The sequence below is a fragment of the Bubalus kerabau genome, chromosome 16 (genome assembly GCF_029407905.1).
Source record: "Bubalus kerabau isolate K-KA32 ecotype Philippines breed swamp buffalo chromosome 16, PCC_UOA_SB_1v2, whole genome shotgun sequence".
In the NCBI taxonomy this organism is placed as follows: domain Eukaryota; kingdom Metazoa; phylum Chordata; class Mammalia; order Artiodactyla; family Bovidae; genus Bubalus; species Bubalus kerabau.
Window position 1 is genome coordinate 49,283,158 of NC_073639.1, and position 25,768 is coordinate 49,308,925.

The window sequence follows — 25,768 nt, forward strand, 5'->3', positions numbered from 1 at the left end:
TGCGCAGACTCAACTCCACATAGCATGACCCGCTGCTTCTCACCTCATCATTGATAACCTCAGACTTCTCTTCTTCCTCCTCCTCCTCCTCCTCCTCCTCTTCTTCAAGGTCCAAATCATTCTGCCTAAGATAAGCTTGTAAAGGGGCATAATGTTTCTTCTTAAACGCTAAGAAATCCATCATGTTCCCTTGAAGGTGTTGCAGGAAGAACAGTTCGATCAAGTACTCCTTGAAGGCCTCCTTCAGCGCCTCCATCTCCCTGTAGTGATAGTCCAGGCACTGCTTCCTCATCTGAGCCAGCTCCTGGGAGGCCGGGGGGATCTCCTCCAACTTTCTGGGAGCCTTCCTCACACCTGTGCTCCCCGCAGACGAGAGGGGAAGGCTGGAGAGGCCCGGGGGCACTGCGGTCCTGGAAGGGCTGGTGGGGGGCGGTGGGGACGTCATCCCAAACGCCGAAGTCCCCCCGACCCCAACCCCGGGGAGCAGAGGTCTGGTCAGTGGTGGGCCCTGCAGCACCTGCTGCTGCTGGATCAGCTGCCCCTGGATGATGCTGCTGATCTGGGGCGGCAAGCTCGTCGTGGTGATGTGGCCGGGGCTGGACAAAGGCTGCAGGCCCGCCCCACCCGCGGCCGCGGGGCTCTGAGGCCCCAGGTGGTGGACGGTACCCCCAGACTGCGCGTGGGGCTGCGAGAGTCTCCGTTCTCTGCTGACGGTGATGGGCGCCCCCGCGTGCTGCAGCTGAACCTGAGTGCCCGGGGCCATCTGCGCCAGGCCCGAGCCCTCCTGGAACACGAAGTGGCCGCCGCTGGACGGGCTCAGGCTGATCTGCCTCACCAGCACGCTGGCATCCACGAAGCCCCCGGTGGGACTGCTGCTGCAGAGGCCCAGGCCGGGGCCGGGGGCACCTGCCCGCACGCTCTGCAGGCCCGGCCCTGGCCCGGGGCTGGGCTGGGTGGGGCTCTGAGTCTGCACCTGCTGCGACAGCGGCGAGGTGACCTGTATGTACGACGGAGACCCGTGCTCAAACCGCCTCTGCTGCGTGCTGAACTGGAATCCTGGAGAAGTGGGGCTGGGCAGAGGCAGGGGGGCCAGCGTGATCTGGGGGTTTCCGCCCACCACTGGCCCCACATTCTGAAGGGCGATATTCACGTTCTGCCCGGCCACAGGACTCCGATTCATCAGCTGTGAAACTTGGTAACCGGGGGACTGGGGTGCAGACGGGCTCACTGCCGGGGCAAAGGGTGTGGCGGGGGACTGGGGGGGGTTGGGGTGGGCCTGCTGCTCTTCTTCACTGCCGGCGAAGGCCCTTGACCTCTGCAGCTGGTGCTGGACATTCTGAGGGCCGCTGCCATGGTGCATGATCGCCCTCCTCTTTTATCCAACTTAATGTTCTCCTGAAAAATCAAAGTTAAAATCAAGTTACTTAAGGGCAAATAAAACTATCTGATCACTACTTGTTCCCAGTACCACTCAACAGCCCAGGACAGGGGTTCTTTTTTTTTTTTTTTTTTTTTTTAATTTTATTTTATTTTTAAACTTTACATAACTGTATTAGTTTTGCCAAATATCAAAATGAATCTGCCACAGGTATACATGTGTTCCCCATCCTGAACCCTCCTCCCTCCTCCCTCCCCATTCCATCCCTCTGGGTCGTCCCAGTGCACCAGCCCCAAGCATCCAGTATCGTGCTTCGAACCAGGACAGGGGTTCTGAAGGAATATTTCCACCAGCATCTGACACAAACCACTGTCTTCCTGAGGAGATGGCGCTGGAGACCACCTCCTTCAGCAGGGGAGGGGCAGGGCCTTCTGGGTCTCGCTGTGCCCGGGGCCAGGACAGCCTGGCAGGAGCAGATGGGTCCCAACCAGCTCCTGAGGAAGGTAACTAGCCATTACTTGCTCAAGGCCAGCAGGATCTGAACTCAGAGCTGGCGCTCGTGGCTGGCACACTTCTTCCAGGGAGGCGAGCAGCCCTGCTCCATGCCAGGCTGGGGTGATCTGCCTGTCTCTCCCAGAAGAGGGACGGCACCCAGGAGGTAGTCAGTGACGCCCACCGCATGCCACCACTGTGTGTCACCAGAACAGAGCCCCTACCCTTCACTCGCCGGCAGTTTTCATAAACGTCTGTGCTATGGCCCAGGCAGATACCCCTGGGTTCAGTTTAGTTCTGTTCAGACGCTCAGTCGTGTCCGACTCTTTGCGACCCCATGAATTGCAGCACGCCAGGCCTCCCTGTCCATCACCAACTCCCAGAGTTCACCTAGATTCACGTCCATCGAGTCGGTGATGCCATCCAGCCATCTCATCCTGTCGCCCCCTTTTCCTCCTGCCCCCAATCCCTCCCAGCATCAGAGTCTTTTGCAATGAGTCAACTCTTCGCATGAGGTGGCCAAAGTACTGGAGTTTCAGCTTTAGCATCAGTCCTTCCAAAGAACACCCAGGACTGATCTCCTTTAGAATGGACTGGTTGGATCTCCTTGCAGTCCAAGGGACTCTCAAGAGTCTTCTCCAACACCAGACACCACAGTTCAAAAGCATCAATTCTTCAGCGTTACCTGAGTGCAAACACACACAGCCCCCATCCCAGGTCAGACACTGTGTTCCTGGGGAGAAGGCCCTGGTTTGGGTGTCAGTCTTGCACCTCAGCCTTCTTTACAAGCTCATCCAGAGTGGGGATTTCAGGAAGAAAACCTCAGGGGAGAGGGGAACAGCCAGGACTCAGATCCACATTCCAAGAGAGTCCCCATTCCAGGAGAGTCCTGGTCAGGGGTTCACCTACTCTCTGGGAGCTGGGACACGGCTTTAAAGGGGCTTACGCCCCCACACTGCTGAGTGCAGTGGACTAGAAGGGGAGGTGGGAGAGGGAATGACAGGAGAAAGGACAAGAAAAAGCAGAGGATGGAGAGAGAGGAGGCCAATTCTGAGATGGAGCAGGGAGACTGCTCACAAGTCACATCCGGCCAGAGCCCCGAGGCCTGCAAGGGGACGAACCCTGCTGGGAAGAGAACGACAGCCTCAGCCTGTCTGCACCCCACTGTGGCTGGGTCACAGACACAGAAATACCCTCCCACCATTTAAAATTCTCAGTTTCACTGACACGCCTAGCTCCCCATCTCTGGTGTTCCTTCCACCACTCTCCCACCCCCCTGGGAAGAGCAGGAAAGTGATGCCTTTCATCTTGAGGGCATCACTATTATCTCACTGAGAAGACAGTAAGGGGTGAAAAACATTATATGCCAAAAGTTACAAGCTTACAAAGTGGAAACACACATTTGTATGAAAGCTCCCAGACCTGGGCGCCTGGCTAAAACACACATATACATGAAATCAAAAGCTACAGAACTCATGGGATGTACAAGTACAGGCTGAGAAAACATAAAAACCAGTGCCTATTCAAACTAGAAGGCACTTTCTGCTCTGATGACTATCTCTGAAGCTCAGAAAGCACAGCTGAACGGGAAACCAGGAGCACAGTAAAGAACAGCCTTAATTATCAAGCCAGGAGCCCACTCCCCTCTCAGCCCCAGCAGAGTGCGCCCAGCAAAGTAGGTGGGAACTCTGAGTTGGGGGACACAGCTTGGGAGGGGGACGTCTCCCATGCTGACTGCTTTCAAAATGAGCTTTTGTTCCTGATCTTTTTAAACAAGCGTTATGAGGAAGATTCATGTAGAACAGACACAAAAATAGGATAAGGAGAATACACTGTGATCGCTAACATGCTGAAAAAATGTGGAGGGGTAATGGAAAAGAATATTTAAAAACAGAATGTCTATATGTGTATAACTGAGTCACTTTGCTACACAGCAAAGTCTGACACAACACTGTCAATCAACACTTTGTTGTTGTTGTTGTTGTTGTTACTATTGTTTAGTCGCTCAGTCATGTCTGACTCTTTGCAACCCCATGGACTGTAGCCCGCCAGGCTCCTCTGTCCATGGCATTTTCCAGGCAAGAATACAGGAGTGGGTAGCCATTTCTTTCTCCAGGGGATCTTCCCGACCCAGAGAATAAACCCACGTCTCCTGCACTGGCAGGCAGATTCTTTACCAATGAGCCACCAGGGAAGCCCAAATCAACACTACTTCAATTAAAACAAATGTGGAGGGGGACAGAGAGATGTCAGAGGGCTCAGGGCTCAAAGTACGCTTAGCAGGGTGAGACAACGGTGGGAAAGCAGACCTCATTACCTCTGATCCAGTAATCTGACCTCTGTAAATCTCTAAGGAAACTCACCTACCAATTTTTTAAAATTATGCTTAAAAATATTTATAACAGAACAATGCCGTGAAAGTAGAAAGAGCAACCAGAAATATTCAATACTCAAGTTCTAGATAGAGAACATGAAAGTGTTTAAGTGTCAGTCACTCAGTCGTGTCCAGCTCTTTGCAACCCCATGGACTGTAGCCCGCCAGGCTCCTCTGTCCATGGAATCCTCCAGGCAAGACTACTAGGGTGAGTTGCCATTCTCAGTTTTTCAAATATACTATTGAGTGAAAAAAGCAGGATATCAATTGCACAACTTAACCCTCCACTGTTAAAAAATAAAAATTTTAAAATGTCTACTAAGATATATGGAAACATAAATACTGACCTTCACCTGCCGAAGAGGTAAGACACCTGAAGAGCCACACAATGGAGCCGCCTCAGCCGCATAAAGGCTGAGCTACAGACACACCCACACCACGAGGACGCCAAGGAGCACGGCCAGACACAAGGACCACTGACTGCTGGCCACTGAATTGACAAGACATTCTGGAACAGGCAAAACCACAGGGACAGATTAGACAGAATCTGAGAGGTGGAGAAGGAACTGCAAAAGCAGGCGGGAACTTGGCAGCATGGACCTACTTGTACATTCGATTTGCGATGATGGTTACAAGAATGTGTGTGTCTGTCCAAATTCATAGAACTGTAAACTGCACCTCAACTTTTTTAAAAGGTTCCGGACTTCAGTGAGCTTACAAGTCAAGTTAGAGGAACAAACCCAATCAACTATAATGTAAAGAAACCACTTATCTAAAACAGCATCCCCCAAAAATATGGTAGAGATACCCTGGCAGAAAGCAAAGCCACCACCAAAGGCAAGACAACTTTGAACTGGTGCTGGCGATGCTCCTAATTGTAAGGTCTGTCAGAAGCAGCTAGAGTGAGCTGTTTGGCCCACAATTCGGAGGACACTGCCCGGAGCAGGCCAAGGTCGATGAAATGGGTCAGGGCACCACCACAACCTGTGAGGAGCAGGGACAAGTCCTCCGACCACTGCGGGCAGTGCCCACCAGTGTCGCACGGCGGGGATGGGGGGCAGGCATCTGTGTGGCTGCTGCTCTCGCAGGACAATGCTGACATCCCAAAGCGGCGCATTTGGTGCCGGGAAACCACCCTAAGAAATACACACCTGGGCCCTGTCCTTAGTGCAGGTCAGGGGTCCCAGGTGAGAACTGGAAAGAGTGAGGGGGGAAAAGGCTTCAGAAGACGGGGTCCTGATAGCAGCTGCTCCCACCCCACCCCCACTAGGCTGAGGCCCAGCCCCCCAGCCCCTCCTGCCCCAGTTACTCTTCTGGGCATTGCCAGAGTCCAGGCAGCCAGGCATCGGGAATCCTCCCTTCAACAGGCAGGGCGCTCAGGTCAGGAGCCATCTCCCCCTCGGCCCCCACACCTCCCAAGACAGATCCGGCCCTCCCGCCAGTCAGTCTCCTGCTGTGGGTAGTTCTGCTCTGTAGTAAACAGCCCCCAGGATGGGAGGAGAGCAAGGAGAAGGGACAGGGAGGAGGGTGAACAGGCCTTGGACACACAGTTCTAGATAGAGAAAGTGTTAGTTGCAGGCCTTGGAGCATGGATTCGGGGCAGAAGAGACAGACAAAACATGATATGAGTGAAGAGAGGACAGAAGACACAGTGTCCGGAAATACTTTCAAGTGGAAACTCCAGAAAGCAATTTGGCAGCAGGTATAAGAGTCTTACAGCACATTCACATCTTCTGACGCAGTCATCTGACTTTTAGACCAGCCTAAGAAAAAACATCAGCGTTGTGTTCAATATGGGCTTCCCTGGTGGCTCAGATGGTAAAGAATCCACCTGCAATGCAGGAGACCCAGGTTCGATCCCTGGGTCGAGAAGATTCCCCTGGCAAAGGGAATGGCTACCAATTCCAGTATGGATATTCACTATATTATTTATAGCAGAAAGCTGGCATGCGCAACAATAAACATCACTAAACTTCGACACATCTATGCAAAACAGCATCAATACTGAATATGTGACAGTGCACACACTACTTTTCTCCTGCTGCCTTTCGCTGCTTCCAAGCTTGTCCTTAACTGGCACGTGCCATGGTCACTAGTGCCTTCACCAAATACTCTGACCCTCCTGGAGTATTTGGTGAGCATCTCCCAGCCCTGAATCAAGTGGTCATGTGACATGCTGTGGCAAAAACAGGGGCATGCTGTCTGCCATGCTGACTTTCTTCTGCTTGATGGTTCACAGGGGCACAGAGATGAAGCCTCAGGGGGCATGACAAGCAAGCTAACTTCAGGAAACGTGTGGTGGGCACTCCACCCTGCCTGGGAAGTCACGGGCATCTGGGGAGCACCTGTTAACTGCGAGAACTGGGTATATCTTGGCTGATCCAGCACATAAAACAATAAATGCAAAGAGACTGATAGATACAGAGACCAAACAGTGGTTGCCAGAGGGAAGAGATGGGAGGGGGCAAATGGGTGGTTTTGCCCATTTGCAAAGGGAAGGGAAGTAAGTGGTACAAACCTCCAGATGTACATAAGTCATGGGGCACCAGGTGAAGCGTTAGGAATGCCGGCAGTGACACTGTAACACCTTTGTATGCGGCCAGATGGCTACTAGACTCATTACAATGATCATTTCATAACGTGTGCACACGTCAAATCATCACACACCTGAAACTAACATAATATTGTACCCCAACGATCTTTCAACTAAAACTAAAAACAAGAAAACCCTTCCTCATAGAAGTGACTCCTCACCCTCCACTGCAGCCCATCACGCAAATCCCAGCAGTTCTCGGCCGTAAGACACAAGGCCCCATTGACGTATCTCTCCCTGCCTCTGCGACTTCTGGCTGTGGTTCACCCAGGGAGCCTCTCAGGGTTCCATGGGATCCACAAATGGGTGCCTCCCAAGAGCTGTAGACCAAAGAGAAAAACGCCTCCTACAGACAGATGCCATTTTAAAGACTCTCTGACTGCTGCTGAGATTTTTTAAATAAAATGGTTTTTTTTAAGCATTACTAAATTCGTAACAGCTTTCTGTGAGGCTAGAGAACTAAAATCCAGAGTTTCTTAGATCAATCCATTTTAAAAAATAAAAGTCAGGGACTTCCCTAGCAGTTCAGTGATTAAGACTGCCTTTCACGGGAGGCACAGGTTCAATCTCTGGTCAGGGAACTAAGATGCCACATGCCACACAGTGTGGCCAAAGAGTAAAGGGAAAAAAAGGGAAAGAAAAGTCAGATCTACTCCTGAGGTCCACCTACCCCAACACCTCACATCATTCACAAAAGAATTAGTCAAAGCGGGGGAATCAAACCATAAAAATATTTTAAAACAGATGACAATATCTTTATAATCCTGCAGTAAAGAAGAGTTCCTAAACATGGTGTGAAACCTAGAAACAATATTTATTTTAAAAAAGCATTAACAACTGACTTTACTAAAGAAAAATATTACAATACAAAAGAAATATGGATAAAAAAAATATTTGAAGCCTATATGACAAAAGGTTATCCATCCTTAAGAATTCCCACAGAAAGAGCCAACAACCCAAGAAATATAAGCCAGAAATTCTACAAGAAATTCAAATGACACAAAAATGCTTAACCTCATTAATAACAAAATACAAAATAAAGTGAGACACCTATTTGTTGTTTAACAGGTGAGTGAAAATCAAAACACCGATAATATTCAGGTTCAGTAAGGCTGCTGGAAAATGGGGAACCCGCCACACACACAAGGGAAGGAAAGCAGAGAGCTTACTGGAGGGTAACGTGGCATCATCTGACACAGTGCTAACGCACACTGATCAGGGAACTCAACTTCCAAGGATCTAGTCACAGGAATATACAATTGTCCAACGACATTCACTGTAATATTTATAAGGTCAAAATTGCAGTGTAAAGGCTCACCTATAGGGAACTTTTAACAAAATTTAGTATAACCACTCCTTAGAAGCAGCCACTAAAAGAATGACAAAATACTTGTATATCCAGAAATTACTGTTGTTGTTCAGTCACTAAGTCGTGTCCGACTCTGCGACCCCACAGACTGTAGCACACCAGGTTCCCCTGTCCATCACTATCTCCTTGAGTTTGCTCAAACTCATGTCCATTGAGTCAGTGATGCCATCCAACCATCTCATCCTCCGTCACCCCCTTCTCCTGCCCTCAATCTTTCCCAGCATCAGGGTCTTTTCCCATGAGTCAGCTCTTCACATCAGGTGGCCAAAGTACTGCAGCTTCAGCATCAGTCCTTCCAATGAATACTCAGGGTCAAGTTGAGTAAAACTGAACATCTGTGTAGCATATGTTAATATATGTGTATGTATACACATGTTTTTAAAACTTCAGTGTGACAATATATATGGGTGTATACATATTTCTAGCTGTCTCTATATACACATTAAAAGAAACATCTCTGGCCAATCACTGTTGCATGTAGAGTAAAGGAGAGCTGTTGGAATGGGCTCACTGATGAACCACCAGCACTGAGAACAGTGCCTGTACATCACAGATAGCCAATAACTGCCTGGAGTAAGCAGAAGAAAAGCAGAGACGGGAAAACTGCTGGAACATTAGCGTGCTGAAGACCAACACCAAAGAGACACACAGAGCCAGGGCTCAACGTGTTGTTCCATCCCCTGGGGAGTTCTCACATCGCTCAGAAGGAGATGCTGGCAATCACGGGCACCCTGGCCATCTCATGCTCGTCTGCATGTCCTCACGGCCTGCGAGGGGCTCTTTGAACCAGATGCTGTGCACTGGGCATGGGTGCTTCCTCCCTTTCAGAAATGGCCCTCTTGATAGTACAGTACAGAAATATTTTTCCAAAATACCTTCTAAAAATACTTTGTTTAGTCTGTATGATGTTATCTGCTGTTTGGATTTATTTCACGTATTTTTTTAGGAGAAGGCAATGGCACCCCACTCCAGTACTCTTGCCTGGAAAATCCCATGGGTGGAGGAGCCTGGTAGGCTGCAGTCCATGGGGTCACTAAGAGTCAGACACAACTGAGCGACTTCGCTTTCACTTTTCACTTTCATGCATTGGAGAAGGAAATGGCAACCCACTCCAGTGTTCTTGCCTGGAGAATCCCAGGGACGGGGGAGCCTGGTGGGCTGCCGTCTATGGGGTCGCACAGAGTCGGACACGACTGAAGTGACTTAGCAGCAGCAGCAGCAAGTATTTTTAAATCAGGAGATTTCCCATAAAAATGCAAGTTGTCAGCTTCGTTCATTAGAAAAATCCAAATACTCGCCACACTGGGTCGCATCCCCCCTAGCAATAAGAAGCAGGAGCTGAGCAGAAGCTCCAGGCCACCGGCTCACTGCGGTCACCACTACACCCCACACCCACGCCCAGTGCCAGGCACTGTTCATCGCCCAGGGAGCACACTATTAGCCTGGAGAAATATTTCTACTACACTATCAAGAGGGCCATTTCTGAAAGGGAGGAAGCCTCCATGTCCAATGCACAGCATCTGGTTCAAAGAACCCCTCACAGGCTGCGAAGACGTGCAGACAGAAACCTGAGATGGTCTGGCCTGCCACAAAAAAGGCCAGGTCCACTTCCTAACACAGTGGCCAGGATCAACCAGAACCCAGACCTGGGCTTCTTAACCAACACCAGAACACTGTTTCAGTATGTCTCTACAAGGCTGCTCACCAGCAACGAACCAGATGCTTGATTCAATTCAATCAACCAAATGCTTGATTAGCTCCTCGCCTATATTTATAAAACAGGCTTTTCCATTGCAAACTTCAGTAAAACAAAGTGAAATTCCAAGATAAGACTTAAAGTTGAATTTCTCAAGCACATTCACTTGTAAGCCCATCACTCATAATAAAAGAAAAGTGAATTAAAACTAAGCTGAAACATCATTTCTCATCTATCAGCCTGACAAAATTCAAAGGCCAGACAACGGATGTGGCTCTGGGGAATCAGGCCCTCCCATCTCTGTCCAACCCAACCCAGGGGTCTGGCACCACTGAACAAAACTGCACATGCTCTTACCCTGGGCCCAGCAGTTCCACTACAAATTCACCAGGAATATCCACCTCCAAAATGAAAACACATGAGCACAAAGTTTATTCACTATGACATTATTGCTATATATAAAATACCAGAAATAAACTACACATTCATAATATTTCAGAGACTGGTTGACTATATTATGGCACATTCACTTTAAAAACTTTGTATAAGAAAGGGAAAAAGAAAGAAAGATGAACTAATGGAAGGATAGAAATATACCTTTCCTGCATTCTTTTTGTACAAATTCTAACAGACATTCAAAGATTTACTGCCTATCCTTCTCAAACTCTTCTAAAAAAAAAAATGAAGAGAAGGGACTTCCCTGATGGTCCAGTGGTTAAGACTCCACGTTGTCAATCCAGAGAGCGTGGGTTTGATCCCTGATAGGGGAACTAAGATCCCACACATAGTGCAGTATCTCCCCTCAAAAAAAAAAAAAAAAAATGAAGAGGCAGCACTCCCAAAATCATTTTACAAAGCCAGCATTACTGATAGTGTAAAGCTAAACACCACCACAAAGAAAATTACAGGTTACCACCTTCAATGAACAGAGGTGAAAATCCTCCACAAAATATTAGCAAACTGAATTCAACAATACATTAAAAGGATAATACACTATGATCAACAAGGACTTATTCCAGGGATACAAGGATGGTTCAACATCAGCAAGTCAATGTGATACACCACATTAACAAAATGAAGGATAAAAATCATATGATCACCTCAATAAATGCAGAAAAAGCATCTGACAAAAATTCAACATCCATTTAGAATACAAACTCTTTTAACAAAGTGAGTATAGAGGGAACATATGTCAACATAACAAAGGCTTCATATGACAAGCTCACAGCTATACCATACTCAACAGAGAAAAGCTGAAAGCATTTCCTCTCATATCAGGAACAAGACAAGGATGCCCACTTTTGCCACTTGGATTCAACATACTTTTGGAAGCCCCAGCCAGAGCAATCAGACAGGGAAAGGGAATAAAAGACATCCAAATCAAAAAGGAAGTGGGACTTCACTGGTGGTACAGTGGATAAGAATCTGCCTGCCAAGGTAGGGACACAGGTTCAATCCCTGGTCCAGGAAGATTCCACATGCCGCAGAGCAACTAAGCCTGTGTGCCACAGCTTCTGAGCCTGCGTTCTAGGGCTGGTAAGCCACAACTGCTGAAGCCTGTGCACCCAGAGCCTGTGTTCTGCAACAAGAAAACCACAGCAATGAGAAGCCTGTGCAACGAAGAGTAGCCCCCGCTCACTGCAACCAGAGAAAGCCCGAGCAAGGCAACAAAGACCCAGCACAGCCAAAATGAAATAAAATTTATTCTTTAAAAAAGGGAAGCAGTACAACTGTCACTATCTTCAGACGACACCATATGATATATAGAAAATCCTCAAGACTCCACCAAAAAAACTGTTAGAATTAAATGAATTCAGTAAAGTTGCAAGATACAAAATCAATATGCAAAAATCTTTGATTTTTTTCATACACTAAGAATTATCAGAGAAATTAAAGGGGAAAAATCCCATTTACAATTGCATCAAAAAGAATAAAGATACTTAGGAATTTTCTGACCAAGCAGGTCAAAGTCTTGTACACTAAGGACTATACGACACCAATGAAAGAATCTGAAGATGACACAAATAAATGGAAAGCTAATCTGTGCTCACAGATTAGAAGGATTAATATTGTTAAAATGTCCATACTACCTAAAGCAACCTAAAGATTAACTGCAATCCCTATCAAAATCCCAAAGGCATTTTTGGGATAAAAATAAAAATTCCATAAAAATTTGTATGGAACCATACAAATGATGGATAGCCAAAGTATCCATCACGAATAGCCAAAGTAATCTTGAAAAAGAAGAACAACGCTAGAGGCATCAAGCTCCCTCATTCCAAACTATATTACAAAGTTTCAGTAATCACAATATGGTATTGGCATAAAAACCAACCCACAGATCAACGGAACAGAAGAAACAGTCTAGAAATAAACCCACACTTATATGATCAATTAATTTATGACAAAGGAGGCAAGAATAAACAATGGGAAAAAGTCTTGAAAATAAATGGTGTTGGGAAAAACAGACAGCCATATGCAATAGAATAAAATGGACCACTATCTTACACCACATGCAAAGATTAACTCAACTTAATGACTTGAAAGTTTGAACAAAGATCATAAAATTCCTGGAAGAAAATACTGGTAGTTAAGCTTCTTGATTCTCTCTTGGAGACTTTTTTTTTTTTTTGGATCTGACTCCAAAGGCAATGGCAACAAAAGCAAAAATAAACAAATGGGAGATATCAAACTTAAAAGCTCTGCACAGCAAAGAAAACCATAAAAAAAATAAAAATAAAAAGCAATCTACTAGATGGGAGAAGATACTTACAAATCAAATATTTAATAAGGGGTTAACACCCAAATATATGAAGAACTCCTACAGCTCAATAACGAACAATCGAAGTGAAAATGGACACACGATCTAAAGAGACATTTTTCCAAAGAAGAAACAGATGGCCAAGAGATACATGAATGGATGCTCAACATCGCTAATCATTAGGGAAATACAAATCAAAACCACAAGGTATCACCTCACGCCTGTTAGAATGGCTATTATCAAAAAAGACAAATGACAAGTTTTACTAAAGATCTGGAGAAAAGGGAACCCTCCACGCACTGCTGGTGGAATGAAGCAGTGCAGCCACTGTGGAAAAGCATATGGAGGTTCCTCAGAGACATAAAAAGCAGAACCACCATATGACATGGAGAAGGCAATGGCAACCCACTCCAGTATTCTTGCCTGGAGAATCCCACGGACAGGCAGGCTATAGTCCGTGGGGTCGCAAGAGTCAGATACGACTTAGCAACTAGATCTTCATTGTATGACAATTTCACTACCAGTGATTCCACTTTATCTGAAGGAAAAAAAAGCATTAATGTGAAAAGATATGAAAAGATTTGAATTTGAAAAGATATGAACACTCCTATGTTCATATGCAGCATTATTTACCACAGCCAAGATATGGAAGCAACCTAAGTGTCCATTAACAGATCAATGGATAAAGAAATGTGAGGTGGAGAGAGATGGATGTGATGGAATATTACTCAGCCATAAAAAAGAATAAAGTCCTGCCATTTCCAATGACATGGATGGAACTTGAGGGTATTATGCCAAGTGAAATAAGTCAGACAAAGAAAGATAAATACTGTATGATTTCACTTGCATGTGAAAGCTAAGCAAAACTCATAGGTGCAGAGAACAGATTGGCGGCTGCAGTGAGGGTTGGCTGGCAGGTGAAATGGGTTAAGGGGATCAAAAGGCACATATTCCCAGTATAAATAGTCATGGGATAACAGAGTGTGATAACTACAGTCAATAACATTGCATTGCATATTTGAAAGTTGCTAAGACAGTAAATCTTGAAAGTTCTCATTATAAGAAAAAAATTTGTAACTTTATATGATGACAGACAGTAACTAGACTTACTGTAGTGATCACTGTGTAATGTATACAAATGTCAAACCATTATGTTGGACACCTGAAACTAATATAATGTTGTATGTCAATTACACTCCAATAAAAATAAGCTGATACACACACATTTCCAGGTGGCACTAGGGGCAAAGAACCCTCCTGACAATGCATGAGACTTAAGAGATGTGGGTTCAGGACTTCTTGGGCAGTCCAGGGGCTAAGACTTCACCTTAATGCAGGGGTGCAGGCTTGATTCTGGTCAGGGAGCTAAGATCCCATATGTCTTAAGGGAAAAACCAAAAAAAATTAAAAAAACAAAAAAACAAAAACAGAAGCAATATTTTAACAAATTCAATAAAGACTAGAAAAAAATTTTTTTTTTAAGAGAAAGAGATGTAGGTTTGATTCCTGGGTCGGGAAAATCCTCTGGAGGAGGGCATGGCAATCCACTCCCAGTATTCTTGCCTGCAGAATCCCATGGACAGAGAGCCTGGTACGCTTCAGTCCACAGGGTCGCAAAGAGTCAGAAAAACTAAAGCAACTTAGCAAGCACATTCAGTTCAGTCGCTCAGTCGTGTCCAACTCTTTGCGACCCCATGAATTGCAGCACGCCAGGCCTCCCTGTCCATCACCAGCTCCCGGAGTTCAGTCAAACTCACGTCCATCAAGTCAGTGATGCCAACCAGCCATCTCATCCTCTGTCGTCCCCTTCTCCTCCTGACCCCAATCCCTCCCAGCATCGGAGTCTTTTCCAATGAGTCAACTCTTCGAATGAGGTGGCCAAAGTACTGGAGTTTTAGCTTCAGCATCAGTCCTTCTAATGAACACCCAGGACTGATCTCCTTTAGAATGGACTGGTTGGATCTCCTTGCAGTCCAAGGGACTCTCAAGAGTCTTCTCCAACACCACAGTTCAAAAGCATCAATTCTTCGGTGCTCAGCTTTCTTCACAGTCCAACTTTCACATCCATACATGACCCCTGGAAAAACCATAGCCTTGACTAGACGGACCTTTGTTGGCAAAGTAATGTCTCTGCTTTTTAATATGTTATCTAGGTTGGTCATAACTTTCCTTCCAAGGAGTAAGCATCTTTTAATTTCATGGTTGCAATCACCATCTGCAGTGATTTTGGAGCCCCCCCCCCTCAAAATAAAGTCTGACACTGTTTCCACTGTTTCCCCATCTACTTCCCATGAAGTGATGGGACCAGATGCCTTGATCTTAGTTTTCTGAATGTTGAGCTTTAAACCAACCTTTTCATTCTCCTCTTTCACTTTTATCAACAGGCTCTTCAGCTCTTCACTTTCTGCCATAAGTACGTACGTATACATATTTTTTTCTTAAAAAATATATTTCCTAGGTATGTCCACTAAGAGTCCCGAAAGCAATGATGCCCTGTAACTACCTGCTTACTTTTGCAAAACAAAAAAAAGGAAGTAATTTAGGAAGAATAAGCCAGAAATGAAGAGGGGTGAGTGCAAGCCGACTCACAGGACAGTGAAGGAAGGGGCGCTTCTGAGTACACCATCTGTATCATTTTGACTTTTACAATCAGGTTTAAAGTGCTACATGTTCAAAAAGTAAAATTAAATCAAAAAGAATGAAGAGCTCCCTAAAACTGAATATAAACAGAAATTCTGAGAAGGACAACATAATCACCAACCGAGGCTCCCTTGATGGTTCAGTGGTAAAGAATCCTCCTGCCAAAGCAGGAGACTCAGGTTCAATCCCTGCGTTGGCGAGATCCCCTGGAGTAGGAAATGGCAACCCACTCCAGTATTCTTGCCTGGGAAATCCCATGGAAAGAGAAGCCTGGCAGGCTACAGTCTACTGGGTTGCAAAAGAGCTGGACACGACTCAGCACAGCACAGCAATCACCAAGGGAACCGGGAAGGAACACCAATCAACTCCACGGCACTGGATAAGAATTAGGAGTCAGCATCAACTCATGGGTCTTTCCTTAAAACACATTTCCTAATTCTGTCTCCTCAAATGGCCTAAAAGCAATAACATCCTGGCAGAATGGAGGGAAACTGGAAGCAGATAGCTCTGCGGGACAAGCAGCAGTGTACACAGCCTCTCCTGGGGTGGTGATGGAAGATGGAGAGAAAGGTTAGGAAATTTTAGGACAGTGGTTCTCATCTTTGAAAAAATAGAGTCATGCCCTCATTTAACACTATTTGTATTTCAAAGTCATGTCAGTGGTGGGACTACAAACAAACCCAAGAAGACTAAGTAAAGCTTATCCTTTCTACCTGGGGCTCTCCTCAAACAGAGCTACTGATGCACACACACTCACAGTCCTGAAAACCAAGAAGAGTTCAGATTGGCAGGTGTGGTGATGGGCATAGGTGGGTTAAGAAAGGCCAAGGTGAAGTTCACAGCTCAGCACCGTGGGAGCCATGTCCCCACACAGAACGGGTCTCTGCACAGCAGAAATGTGCACAGCATTGGCCAGGGAACCTGAGGCCCGAGCGACCAGCACCAACCACATCTCACTTCTGTGAGAAAGCAGTCTAAGGGGCACCCAGGCAGGGACAGAGACTGACCCTGATCAGCAGAACTGTGGCAGCTACACAAGAACCTTCCTCTCACATCTAGCCACATGAAATCTCCCTCTTTTCCTGGGAAAGCACTGCCACTTTCCAGAACTTTGCTCCACAGAGAATGTTCTCTGCCCTCTACTCCCTGGTAACCAGTACTCAAGGGCTTTTTATAAGCTGTCTTTGTGCTGGCCTAAGTGACTTGATAGACACCCCCAAAATGGACCAATTACGTCTGCCAGATGTTTAACCCCAAAAAAGGGCTTAAACATGTTAAAAACAATGCTTTCACTCACCTTGAATTGCTCCCCCAAATTTTTAAAAGATGACGGGTGGATGGATGTGTGATAAAGCAGGTCAGTAAAATGTTAATAATAGAAAATCGAGTGGTGGGTATACAGGCATTTACTATAAAATTCTTTCAATCCTAGTATATCTTTGAAATTTTTCATAGTAGAATGTTAGCATCTATTAAGGTGGCAATGTCACATGTCACTTAATAAATAAAGGGCTGTAACAAAAGTCCTATTTGCTAACAAAACTTCATTCTTCCACCTTAGAGCAGGTTATGAAGGTTCCATACTAGACCTTAAAATACTCAAGTTCCAAAAGATAAAATGGACTAATTTTTAAAACTGTCTAGGATGACTAAATGCTGAGATGTGGATGCATATCGAAGTAAAAGCAATTCATTGTGTTCTAAAAAAACAAAACAAAACTGTCTAGGATGCATTACATGTGCTACTACAGAGAACTGACCTCTCGAGGGGCTGCAGTGGGAACAGGGAAGCCTGGCCCATCAACAGACTTGATGCCACCAACATCCCTTCTGATCAAAATCATGGCAGTGGTGGCAGGTCCTTAACCTGATGGGCCAGAGCCCCCTGGACTGCAGTAAGTGGGCTCTATCTCAGTTTGAGAGGAACATTCAAGACAAACCGAAGAAGTGCTTCCTCAAACTCCAGGCAATAAAGCCACAAAAGCCCAATTTATTATTCTGCTGCTCTTTCTCAGTCTTTTTTCCCCCTGCTGCTGCTGTTGCTGCTAAGTCGCTTCAGTTACTTCCGACTCTGTGCGACCCCACAGACAGCAGCCCACCAGGCTCCACCGTCCCTGGGATTCTCCAGGCAAGAACACTGGAGTGGGTTGCCATTTCCTCCTCCAATGCATGAAAGTGAAAAGTGAAAGTGAAGTCACTCAGTCGTGTCCGACTCGTCTCGACCCCATGGACTGCAGCCCACCAGGCTCCTCCGTCCATGGATTTTCCAGGCAAGAGTACTGGAGTGGGGTGCCACTGCCTTCTCCGTTTTTCCCCCTTCTGTCCCCCTAAGAAGTGTATTTAGGCCTCTCTCCCAATCACCGCCTGTGAAGTTTTAAACCACAGCCATACTGTATCTCTGTGAACTATGACCCTTCAGGAGGCCACAAAACACTGTCACATTTAATTTTTTTTTCACCTTCCTCCCAAGAACCATTCTGACCCCCTTGTGGGAAATACCACCTTCACAGAGAACACAGATTCTAATGCATAGAAAGAAACATATTTTTGTGACTTTTCTGTACATCTAAAGTTACTCCAAAGCATTTAAAAATTAAATAGACCAATTAAATAGACCCACTCCAGTACTCTTGCCTGGAGAATCCCATGGAGGGAGGAGCCTGGTAGGCTACAGTCCATGGGGTCGCAAAGAGTCGGACACGACTGAGCGACTTCACTTTCACTTTCATTACCCAAGTGCTGGATATCTGTCAGAAGTTTCCAGCCAACTCAAAAAAGAAATTATTTAATTCACAGTTTATCTATAGAAAAACTATGAATTTAGCCAAAAAAGAAAAGCAGTTAAATTCCAAACATTTCCCATATAACTCAAAACTACACTGACAATCATAATGTGTAAAAAGGCAATAACAGGTGAGGAAAATCAGCATGTCAGAATGAAAAAGGATTAGACTCACTCTTGTATTATGATTCCAAAGAAGATGGTATAGGAACTGTATGGATAAATGTATGTTTCTGTCAGTTAATTTCTAATAAGTATTTTCAAAATAAATTTAATGTTTCTTCTTTCTTTAAAGTATAGTAAAAAAAATTAAATAGACCAAATATCCAATTAAAATCCTACAGTCTCAATTTGGATTAAGAAAATAAGATTCGACTATATGCTGCTTGAGCTTCCCAGGTGGCTCAGTGGGTAAAGAACCTGCCTGCAAAGCAGGAGAGGCAGGAGACTTGGTTGGGTTCTATCCCTAGGTTGGGAAGATCTCCTGGAGGAAGGGTATGACAATTCACTCAAGTATTCTTGCCTGGAGAATCCCATGGACAGAGAAGCCTCAAGGGCTACAGTCCATGGGGTCTCAGAGAGTCAGACACAACTGAAGCAACAGCATATACAAATGCATGGTATTCCTACTGAGTGACATACCTCAATTTATTTTTAAAAATGGCTTCCCTGAAAGCTCAGCTGGTAAAGAATTTGCCTGGAATGCAGGAGACCCAGGTTCAATTCCTGGGTCAGGAAGATCCTCTGGAGAAAGGATAGGCCACCCACTCCAGGATTCTTGGGCTTTCCTGGTGACTCAGATGGTAAAGAATCTGCCTGCAATATGGGAGAGGTGGGTTCAATCCCTGGGTTAAGAAGATCCCCTGGAGAAGGGAACAGCTACCCACTCCAGTTTTCTTTCCTGGAGAATTCCATTGACAGAGGAGTCTGGCAGGCTACAATCCATGGGATCTCAAAGAGTAGGACACAACTGAGCGACTTTTCACTTTTCCTATGCTGTTTACAATAATACACTTTTAAAAGAAATGGAGAGGCTTCTCTGTGGTTCAGTGGTTATGAATCCACTTGCCAGTACAGGGGACACAGGTTCCATCCCTGGTCTGGGAAGATCCCACATGCCGGGCAACTAAGCCCAAACACCACACGAGAAGCCACTACAATGAGAAGCCTGCCCACAGCAACTGGAGAGTAGCCTCCGTTGGTCACAACTAGCAAAAGCCAGCAGCAGTGAAGGGCCAGCACAGTCAAAAATAAATAAACCTTTAAAAAATAAAATAAATGGACAGTGAGGAATTCCCTGGTGACCCACTGTTCAGGATTAGGTGCTTTCACTGCAGAAGGCCAAGGTTCAATTCCTGGTCTGGGAACTAAGATCCTGCAAGCTGCCAATGTTTTAAAAAATTTTTTTTAATTTAAAAATAAACCCAAACTGGGCTTCCCTGCTGGCTCAGTGGTAAATAATCTGCCTGCCAATGCAGGAGACATGGGTTCAATCCCTGATCCAGGAAGATCCCACATGCCAAGGAAGCATGAAGACAGCGCACCACAACTATTGAGCCTGGGAGCCACGACTACTGAAGCCCACACACCCTAGAGCCCGAGCTCCACAGCAGTGTGGACGTTCCACAGTGAGAAGCCCAAGCGCCACAACTAGAGAGTGGACCCCACTCACCACAGCTGGAGAAAAGCCTGCACAGCAACGAAGACCCAGCACAGCCAAAAATAAGTAAATTTTTTTAAAAATTAAAAAACAAAAGAAGTGGATACCAAATCAGTTAGTTTGGGAAAGTCAAGAATGAGAAGAAAGAGCAAAGAGGAACTTCAGCACGCTCGGGGTACTTCTGTACTGTCTGACTATAACACAGTGTGACTTGTTCATTCATTACTTGTATTAAAAGTCTGGCAACAACCCAAAGCCCTTCAACGAGTGAATGGATAAACTGTAGTCCATCCACACTGCAGACCACACCTCCACAAAAAGAGACACATTCTTGGTATATGCAGCAACCTGGATGAATCTCAAACGCATTATGCTCAGTGGAAGAAGCCAGACTCAAAAGGCCCCACACCGTGTAAGCTGCTTTAACTGACATCCTGGAAAAAAACACAAACACACACTTAGGGGTCAGAGGCTACTGAGCACTTAGGGAGGAGCTGACTACAGAGTGGCAGCACAAGGGAATTTTTGGGAGGGAAGGAACTTCTTTGTACTCTAACTATTGTGGAAATTAGACATCTGTCAAAATTCTCTGAATTCTATACCAAAAAAGTGAATACTATTACATATACATTAAAAAAAAAAAAGACAGCTAAGTAAAATAACAAAGTGAGGATGTCCAAAGACCTTCCCTTTCACTCAGAACATAAATGACTTTTAAAATTTATTTCTATAATATGATAATGCACCAAAACAAGATAAAAATTTCTGTTGATTAGAAATAAAGCAGAAATCACAGAGAGGGTGGGCCTGAGATGACAAGCCCAAAGGATGCTCTACCCAGAAGAAAACTCTTAAGGGTCAGGGTCTTGACTTCTAAAGGCAACAGGTACTTGGTCCCTCTACAAGGGGCTGAGGAGCAGAGCCAGGCTCCAGAGGAAGATGTGCAGGTCACAGCTACCATCAGCTGCTTGCCCAGGCACGGAGCTGGGTGTCGCTGGAGCCAGGTGACAACCAGTGGAGTGTCAGGACATGAAGTCACAAGGGCAGCAGGAACCTAGCCACAAGGGGCTTCATAAACTGCCTTAGGGAGTCTGGCTTTTTTTTCTGAGGGAGATGAGAAACCACGGAGGGCTCTGAGCTAAGCGGTGCATCACCCAGATCTGTATTAACAGTCAACTGCAGAGCAGCTCAGCTCAGGTGAGTAGAGAGCAGGGAGGTCACTGGAATAACCCAGGCAAGATGATGTAGGGGGCTTAAATGACAGCTGCACCCAAAAAGGCAGTGAGAAGCGTCAGGTTTGAGTGCCGACCAATCAAATTTGGTACCTGGAAGAAATGCAGACACCACACAAGGAGCTCTGTGCTGAGCAACAGGAGAAGGGAGTTACCTTTGACTAAGATGCAACAAGGTATCAGTAGATTGCACACAAGTAAAAGTGGTTGCTTGGAACGGGAAGATCCAGCTAGGAGCTACACATTCTGGGAGTATTGACAAGTGGCCTAGCCATGACCCTGGATGAGATCACCCCAGGATACAGACCAGAGAGGAGATGGGAGGACCACTCCGAGGCAGTACAGTTTGTAGCGGTTAAGGAGATGAGAAGGAACCAGCAAGGAGGCTAGGGACAGCAGCCTTCAAGATAAAAGGACAACCAACTGAGTTGTGTCCCAAGGGAGACACCAAGGGAGAGTGATTCAAGAAAGCCATGGGAGGCCAAACCAAAGGCTACTAACAGGGGGACTCAGCAATATAGTGGTCCCTAACCAAGGCAATGGCACCCCACTCCAGTACTCTAGCCTGGAAAATCCCATTGATGGAGGAGCCTGGTAGGCTGCAGTCCATGGGATCGCTGAGGGTTGGACACGACTGAGCGACTTCACTTTCACTTTTCACTTTCATGCATTGGAGAAGGAAATGGCAACCCACTCCAATATTCTTGCCTGGAGAATCCCAGGGACGGGAGAGCCTGGTGGGCTGCCGTCTCTGGGGTGGCACAGAGTCAGACACGACTGAAGTGACTTAGCAGCAGCAGCAGCAGCAACCCCAAGAGGAGCTGTTTCAGAGGAGAGGTGGGACCAAAAGCTTAGCCTGAACCATGTTCAAGAGAAATGAGAGAAGAGGAAATAGGAGTTCAGGATTCTTCCTAATTCTGGTATAAAAGGAAGTGAAGACCAAGAAAGGGTTTCCCTGGTAGCTCAGTGGTAAAGATATGCCTGCCAATGCAAGAGATGAGGGTTCAATTCCTGTGTTGAGAAGATCCCCTAGAGAAGGAAATTACAACCCACTCCAGTATTCTTGCCTGGGAAATCCCACAGAGGAGCCTGGTGGGCTACAGTCCAGGGGATTGCAAACGAGTCAGACAAGACTTGGCAAGTAAACAAGAAGATCTGAAGATCTAGAAAAGGTAACGGTAGCTGGGGGGTTTGCATACTGATGGAAATACTCTGGAGAGAAGAACTGAAGGCAAAACAAAATATTAGAGCCACGGGCTGGAAAAGGCAAGAAGGGGTGGATCCAACAGGAGAGATTAAATGGCCAATGGCTTACAGATATTGCCCTACTAACAGCAACTGTTGTAGAAGATTTAATGGCACCTGTTCGTGCTAACTACATGTTTTTAAAAGCACATAAAATTATATTGTACAATAAAAAAATTAAATGAAAAGGACAAGAGGCCACAAAGAAACTGTTAATTATGCTTATCTTTGGGTGGCTGAATGATTTAGTTTTAAGATGTATTTTTACTTTTTCCCCAATCATTCAGAAAGCATATTTCTATTTCATTGGTTTCACTAAAAAAGTCACAGAAACTATTTCATGGTACTTATCACGTAAAAAAGAAAAATGCAATCTATCAGAAAACACAAATAAACGAAGAGAAAAAACGTATCTATAACCCCCAGGTTAAACACTACTAGCATCCCGCTCTATTATTTTTCTCTGATAAGCTGACGTCTGAGCAGAGAGGCGGGTTGCAGACCTCTGCAGGAAGGTGAGTTCCGGGCAGGGGCGGGCGCGCAACGCAAAGGCCCGGGAGCGAAAAGGCTTCGCCACTTAAGGGATGCTAGTGGGCGGCGGAGAGGAGCTGGAGGGAGCGGCGCAGGGGTTCCTGGACGACGTCTGACAAGTCACTTTCCCTCTGCACCTTTGCTTACCCCTGCGCGGTGCACCTCGCGCGAAGAAGCAAAGTGGTGCGATCCCCATCCTGTGGAAGGAAGGAGTCGAGCATCGAACCCGGAAAACCCAAGTGAAAAGAAAGCACCGGACCTAACTTTAACCCCGCGCAGAAAAAACAACGCGAGGCGCCCCGCTCACAGGGAGGAACGAGCCGGCAGGCAGGGAACCCGCAGCGCCCCCGGCCGCCGGCGGCCCCCGTCACGACCCGCGGTCCCCGCACAGATTCAGTGCCGTCCCACAGCCAGCGCCGCTCCGGGCCTCCCTCCTCGGCGCCCCGGGCCTCCGCCCGGGGGCTCCAGGGCGAACCGAGGCCGGTGCGCGGGCCATCTAACCCGCAAGTCGGTCGTCCGCGCCACGCCCACACCTACCCCGGGTGTGGGCCGCGTTCCTCAGCTCTGGGGCTGGGTCTGGGGTCCGGGCCCAGACAGCGCCGTTCGGCTCAACACATCCGGGGCCCGGCCGGAAGAAGCGGCGGCGCGGCTGCTACGGCGAGCCGGAAGGGACGCGCGCTGCGCGCTGGCAGCTGCGCGTTGATGTGACGTCGGCGGAGCGGGAGGCGCCGAGGGGGCTGGGAGAGCTAGACCTGCGGCAAGGCGAGAGCGAGGGCCGATGGGCTGGCGGCGGAGAGGTCCCCGGTTTGTGAAGAGTGGAGGTTGCCATGAGGGCGCTGCGTAGACGACGGTGCGGGCATGCGTTCACTCCGGCCAGCCGGATCGAGCGTTAAGCGCCGGCTCTAGGTTTGGGGAGGAGACCTCGAATGCCTGTGGAGCCGCCTCTTCTAGAAGTGGGGTTGGCTGGGGCTGCCGCGGGTGGGGCGAGGGGCTGACAGCTGGGCGGACCAAGCAGGTGAAAAGGCCAGTCCAGGGTTGACTGAGGAGGAGGTGCAGAAACGGGGCGGGGCAGAGGAAGTCATGCCTCAGAAGCAAACAAAAGGACACGGGAAGACCGGGTGTTCACCTGTAAGTGTTACTCAACTCAGCTTATTGATTGCTCAAAGCCAATAAAGAGAGGCAGGAGTCAGGAGAAAGGGAAGGTGCTTTAATCAGAAAAACTGGCAATCGGAACTGCCAGTGGTTAAGAATCCCCCTTGCAGTGCAGAGGACAGAGGTTTGATTCCTCCTCAGGCAACTAAGTCCGTGTACCCCAACTATAGAATCTGTGCAGGGCAACAAGAGAGGACAGAGATCCTGTGTGCTATAACTAAGACCTGACACAACCAAAATAATTACTTTTGGAAAAGAAAAAGAAATCTGGTGTTCTAGGCAGGAGGTGTTCTTATGTCCTGAGGCCAACTCTGAAGACTCTGCTCAGCCTTGACAGTTTTTAAAGGGAAAATGCAGAGAGAACCTCAGGGAATCGTCAATCTGGAGGGTGGGCTCTGCATCCTTTTCCTCCGTGTGCAGACTGGCTGACTCTTCAGATATTGCACAAGTGATCTGCCCTCTGGATTGCTGAGGGAACCGCTGTGGGGAGAGAACTAGTCATTCTTTAACTTCTTTCTTCTGACTTCTTTCAACGTAGGAGAAGAATCAATACATTAGGCACAGGCATAGTGGGCAATAAGGAGAGCACAAGTCAGGAGTTGGGTTAAATTTCCCAGTGATCTCATTCCTGTAATTAGGTTCTTAGATGGGGAAACAGTGGAAACAGTGTCAGACTTTATCTTTTGGGGCTCCAAAATCACTGCAGATGGTGACTGCAGCCATGAAATTAAAAGACGCTTACTCCTTGGAAGGAAAGTTATGACCAACCTAGATAGCATGTTAAAAAGCAGAGACATTACCTTGCCAACAAAGGTCTGTCTAGTCAAAGCTATGGTTTTTCCAGGGGTCATGTATGGATGTGAGAGTTGGACTGTGAAGAAGGCTGAGCGCCGAAGAATTGATGCTTTTGAACTGTGGTGTTGGAGAAGACTCTTGAGAGTCCCTTGGACTGCAAGGAGATCCAACCAGTCCATTCTAAAGGAGATCAGTCCTGGGTGTTCTTTGGAAGGAATGATGCTAAAGCTGAAACTCCAGTACTTTGGTCACCTCATGCGAAGAGTTGACTCATTGGAAAAGACTCTGATGCTGGGAGGGATTGGGGGCAGGAGGAGGGGACAACAGAGGATGAGATGGCTGGATGGCATCACTGACTCAATGGACGCGAGTCTGAGTGAACTCCGGGAGTTGGTGATGGACAGGGAGGCCTGGCGTGCTGCGATTCATGGGGTCGCAAAGAGTCGGACACGACTGAGCGACTGAACTGAACTGAAGGTCAGAGGGGGACAGAAATGGGCCAACAAAGGGACAAAAGAGCTGCTTTCATAAAGAATGGAGTTGGATCCCAACCTTATGCTTTATGCAAAACTGAAGTCAAAATGGATCAAAGACCTAAATGTAAGTGCTAAAGTTACAAAACTTTCAAAGAGTAACATATATACAAATCTTCAGTATCATAAATCAGGCACTGATTTTTTATGACATCAAAAACGAAAGTAACAACAACAACAACAAAAATAGGTTGGACATCATCAAAATAAAAAAAAACTTGTGCTTCAGATGACACCATTAAGAAAAGACAACCCACAGAATGAGAGAAAATATTTGCAAATTATATATCAAATAAGGGACTTGTACCCAGAATACAGAACTTGCAACTAAATAATTAAAAGACAATTAATTCTAAAACGGGCAAAGGAATGGATAACAAGATCCTGCTGTATACCACAGGGAATTATGTTCAATATCCTGTGACAAACCATCATGGAAAAGAATATGAAAAAGATTATATATATATATCTACATATACAGACACACATGTGTATGTATGTGTATGCTCGGTCATGTCCAACTTTTTGGGACCCC

The 25,768-nt window shown here is 46.5% G+C and overlaps 1 protein-coding gene across 8 annotated transcripts in view; it reads right to left on the reverse strand.

The window, feature by feature from the left end:
* EP400 (E1A binding protein p400) overlaps positions 1–23,827 on the reverse strand; it is a 110,789-nt gene extending 86,962 nt beyond the window's left edge. For 7 of the 8 annotated variants that reach the window (XM_055550465.1, XM_055550463.1, XM_055550462.1 and 4 more), the window contains exons 1-2: positions 23,291–23,826; positions 44–1,395 (exon numbers count right to left, since the gene is read on the reverse strand). In XM_055550465.1, the coding sequence (XP_055406440.1) occupies positions 44–1,360 (1,317 nt within the window). In that variant the 5' untranslated portion in view covers positions 1,361–1,395; positions 23,291–23,826. Of the gene's footprint in view, positions 1–43; positions 1,396–23,290 lie in introns of all 8 variants that reach the window. The other variant, XM_055550466.1, reaches the window with a different exon arrangement.
* Positions 23,828–25,768: the final 1,941 nt, after the last annotated feature.